Below are 4,609 nucleotides of genomic sequence, written 5' to 3'. Positions count from 1 at the left end.
ATACGCTGTGCGTAGGGTCCCACGATCCACGGGGCGCCCGGTTTTGCATAAGGGGGTGCATTGCTGCCACCGCACGTGGTGTCACAGTAATTGACAGCACACAGCAGAATGAGATATCTGTCTAATTTTTTGCACTAAAATCAACTTATTGAACATTTTGTTTGCCATGTAGTCACATGACTGCAAAACATGCATCTCACTAAATTCAGGTTCAAGTCAAGTAGTATAAAAATAGCTTTTAATGGGTCAGTACTAGAGAGGTGGTGACCACAGCTCCTTGGGGCCCCAATTTAGCCAGCGGTGGCCCTCCCTGCTGACGAGACACAGAAATCATCTTTAAATAAAAACTGTGCTAAATTTGTATTTATTTTCAAAGTCAGTCAAACATATCCCACTTTTAATTAGCGCCTTGTAATCATTAAAAATGACCAGAGTTTAAATACTGATTTGTGGCAAATACATTTTTCTAGCCAAAAAAAACCTCCAAAACTACAGATTCATATTTACAACATTTTTCTTCTCGGGGTTCAGCCACAAGCATGATGAAAACGTCATATTGGCGAACTATTGTGATTCATTTTAAAATCAAGATGATTTCACACGTAGGCGTTCCTTCCAAACTTCCTGCATGGCTGCTGCGGCTCTTTTTGGAGGCTGCCGGCTGCCTTGCTGTTCTCACCGCGCGTGTGTGAAAACGCTGCAGCGCCGATTGATGAGCGATGGCCTCTGTAAAAAGCAACAAGTCATCATGAGTCATCCTCTTCGTTTACCCACCTAATGAGAATGTGCTGATATTAAACTGGAGCCACCAACAAAGAGAAGATTGGCTCGTGTGTTTTTTAAGAAAGATAGATAAAATAGGTAGATATCGGTATATGATATATGTATATGATAGGTCTCCTATCATCCTCTGTGCGAAAGTATGCCATTGTATATGCTTTCATTTTACTGTGTATGATAGGTAACACAAGTGTCCTAACACTTATGCTGTCTTCCATGTGTATGGTGTACAGCAGGGATGATCAGATGTTTTTTTATTAGCCTGCGGCATGTTGTACAAATAAAATAGAGCAAAAAGGCAACATGTCTTTATTTATACATATATATGTATATATATATATATGTATATTTTTTTTGCATGTTTGTCACACGTAAATGTTTCAGATCATCAAAGATTAATATGTAAATATTAATCTAATATTTTGCAGTTTTTAAATGAAACTTAATTAAGGGAGAAAAAAGTCCAAACCTCCAAAACCTGTGTGAAAAAGTGGTTGCCCCCCGTTAAAACATGTGTTAACTGTGGTTCACACCGGATTTCAAGTGGAAAAGGTTATAAAGCCATTTCTAAAGCTTTGGGACTCCAGCGAATCACAGTGAGCGCTATTGTCCACAAATGGTAAAAACATGTAACAGTGATGAACCTTCCCAGCAGTGGGAAGGTTCATCACTGTTCATCACTGTTCATCAAGGTTCATCAAGGTTCATCAATTTCAACCAAAATTACCCCAAGAGCGCAGCGACGACTCATCCAAGTGGTCACAAAAGACCCCACAACAACATCCAAAGAACCGCAGGTCTCACTTACCTCAGTTAAGGTCAGTGTTCATGACACCACCGTAAGAAAGACACTGGGCAAAAACGGCATGCATGGCAGAGTTCCAATACGAAAACCACTGCTCTATTAAAAGAACATTCAAGCTCATCTCAATTTTGCCAGAAAACATCTTGATGATCCCCAAGACCTTTGGGAAAATACTCTGTGGTCTGAAGAGACAAAAGTTGAACTTTGTGGAGGGTGTGTGTCCCATTACATCTGGCGTAAAAGCAACGCGCCACAGAAAAAAAACATCATACCAACAGTAAAATATGGTGGTGGTAGTGTGATGGTCTGGGGCTGTTTTGCTGCTTCAGGACCTGGAAGACTTGCTGTGATAAATGAAACCATGAATTCTGCTGTCTACCAAAAAATCCTGAAGGAGAATGTCCGACCATCTGTTCGTGACCTCAAGCTGAAACCAACTTGGGTTCTGCAGCAGGACAATGATCCAAAACACACCAAAATGAAGACTTTGGAGTGGTCTAGTCAAAGTCCTGACCTGAATCCTATTGAGATGCTGTGGCATGGCCTTAAAAATGCCCTTCATGCTGGAAAACCCTCCAATGTGGCTAAATTACAACAATTCTGCAAAGATGAGTGGGCCAAAATTCCTCCACAGCGCTGTAAGAGATTCATTGCAAGTTATCACAAACGCTTGATTGCAGTTGTTGCTGCTAAGGGTGGCCCAACCAGTTATTAGGTTTAGGGGGCAATCACTTTTTCACACAGGGCCATTTTTTTCTCCCTTAATAGTAAAAAGTTACATTTAAAATCTGCATTTTGTGTTCCGTTGTGTTGTCATTGACTAATATTTAAATTTGTTTGACGATCTGAAACATTGAAGTGGGACAAACATGCAAAAAAAAAAAATCAGGAAGGGAGAAAACACTTTTTCATACCACTTTCATACCAAAAATGAATTTGCTCAAAATTGTCCAATAAGATCAAATGAATAATTTCAATCGTAATGAAAAAATGACAATGGAAAACATTTTTTATTCAAATCTCTATCCTGACAGGAACCTTTGTCCTATGTCCAGGAAGAAGAAACCCAAAAGTGTACACAAATACGTTTTCATATGATGAAAAGGGGTGTAAGAAGGATTTACAGACTAATTTGTTCCCGAGAACTGCAGGTTATTGTTACTTGCCTGATTCTGGAGCCCTCCGACAGCGAGAGACAGAAAATCAAACCTCCTAAGATGCAAAGCACGGACCCTGACCAGCCAATGAAAAGTGCTGCTCCCAGTTCAAACCTGGCAGGGTGAAATTAAATTGAGACGGTCAAAAGTCATCATTGAGCTGAAGACAATTTACTTGTGGTGGTCGTGATGACCTACTTCTGGGCAACAAAGAGAGGGTCAAAGAAGTCTGTAGTGATCCTGTGAGCATATATGGAGCAGGCAGTCATGCAGCACAGGCCTGTGAGGGGAAAGAGGAAATCCCTTCAACAATTATACCTCACAGCATGAGAGAAGCGAATTTGGATTTTTTTTTCTCAAAAACCTTTACCACTGAGGATGAAGTGAAAGCCTGCAAGGACTGCCAGACGAGCCTTGGTGGTCTCCGAGCCTCCTACTTTTGTGCACTTCATCCCTAGGAGGGCGAGTATGACGCCAAAGAATCCCAGGCACACTGATGTTATCATCAGGCCCCGGCATACCTGGATGTAAGCTTGCAGCCAGGGGCAGAGGATGGACGTGTTGGACTCATGCTTTTCACCAAATCACCTTCTACAAGCTGTAATCGATTACCCTTCAAAGGTCCTGGCAGAATATGAACTCACCATCTAGAGCCAGCATGGAAGGAAAGTCCTTGCAGTTGGACACTCCTGTGGAGTCAGTCACGCATGTTTTCCACAGGTTGGACCAGAAGGTAGCAGTAGTGATTACTGTCCCATCCACTGAAGATACCTTCCAGTAGTCAGTCGGCAGGGTGGATGACACAAGGATCCATCCAGAGACAGTCAAGAGAAAGGCAACAATCTCTGTTGCCATAGTGCTCATTGCTCCACAGGCTTTGGATGCATGGATCAGATCAGAATGGGACACTTTTTGAAGCTTCTTGCAGGTGAGACACTCTTGAAGTGACTGAGCAGCTGTGGGTGGGTTGATCCAGGATGGGGTGCGTCAGGGTTGGCAGACACTCGATGTGGAATGACTTGAGCCTCTATTGAGGTTGGCTGAGATACAATAAGTGGTTTTATGTCGTCGGCAGGCAGCAGGCTTGCCCACATCTCATCACTCCACACAGCATGCATGGGGTCTGCAAGGGAGAAGGAAGTCATTAACTGACAGGATGTGAGGGGGTCTCTAGGACAGAAGGAGCACGTGATGGGGAAGACAGATAGCGTTCGCTTTTAGGTCAGTCACTGTTGCACATCTCTCATCACAGCAGCAGTCTGTTCTCAGTTTACAGCATAGTAGCGCCATCAAGTGGCACTCAAAAGATGTGCTCATATAAATCACTCTTTCAAGGGCCCAGCTTCCCTGTGACTCACAACAACAAAGTGGCATAGAAAAAGGATGGATAGTTATACAAGTACAATAGCTGACTGCATGTAGCATGTGCTGGCGAATCACCACAGGAAATGTAGCTTCACCACCTTAAGTCAACTCTGATATCAGATGAACTTATTTTAAATAACAATGCTAATCTGAACCAATACGTGCTGAGTCTGTATGGGAAAATATTCCTGAGGTCAGCTTCCCATGATGGACAGATGACCGGCGAATACTGTGGGGTGGAGGGAGTTTGAATATGTATGTGTGGAAGTATGGAGTGATGTGGTTGGACACACACGGATGAGCCATGTTAGGGATAGTCTTAAATGTGAGGACAGAGGCAGCTGGCCTATTAGGCAAATGTTTAGGGTGCCGCGGCCTCCAAATAGTTCACATTAAATATACAGCGGTGTGAAAAAGTGTTTGCCCCCGTCCTGATTTCCTTTTTTTTTACGTGTTTGTCACACTTACGTGGCCCTGTTGAAAAAGTGATTGCCACACTGAA

At 42.9% G+C, this 4,609-nt stretch overlaps 1 protein-coding gene across 1 annotated transcript; it reads right to left on the bottom strand.

Annotated features, from left to right (window-relative positions):
- Positions 1-596: 596 nt before the first annotated feature.
- Positions 597-3,606, bottom strand: LOC129185907 (claudin-10-like). Its single transcript, XM_054783570.1, has 4 exons — positions 3,387-3,606; positions 3,113-3,274; positions 2,941-3,022; positions 597-726 (listed from the first exon to the last, which is right to left on the bottom strand). The coding sequence occupies exons 1-4, from the start codon at positions 3,604-3,606 to the stop codon at positions 597-599; spliced, it is 594 nt and encodes a 197-aa protein (XP_054639545.1).
- Positions 3,607-4,609: the final 1,003 nt, after the last annotated feature.

This window comes from Dunckerocampus dactyliophorus, chromosome 1, assembly GCF_027744805.1.
Source record: "Dunckerocampus dactyliophorus isolate RoL2022-P2 chromosome 1, RoL_Ddac_1.1, whole genome shotgun sequence".
Classification (NCBI taxonomy): domain Eukaryota; kingdom Metazoa; phylum Chordata; class Actinopteri; order Syngnathiformes; family Syngnathidae; genus Dunckerocampus; species Dunckerocampus dactyliophorus.
This window is presented reverse-complemented; position numbering and strand designations above follow the sequence as displayed.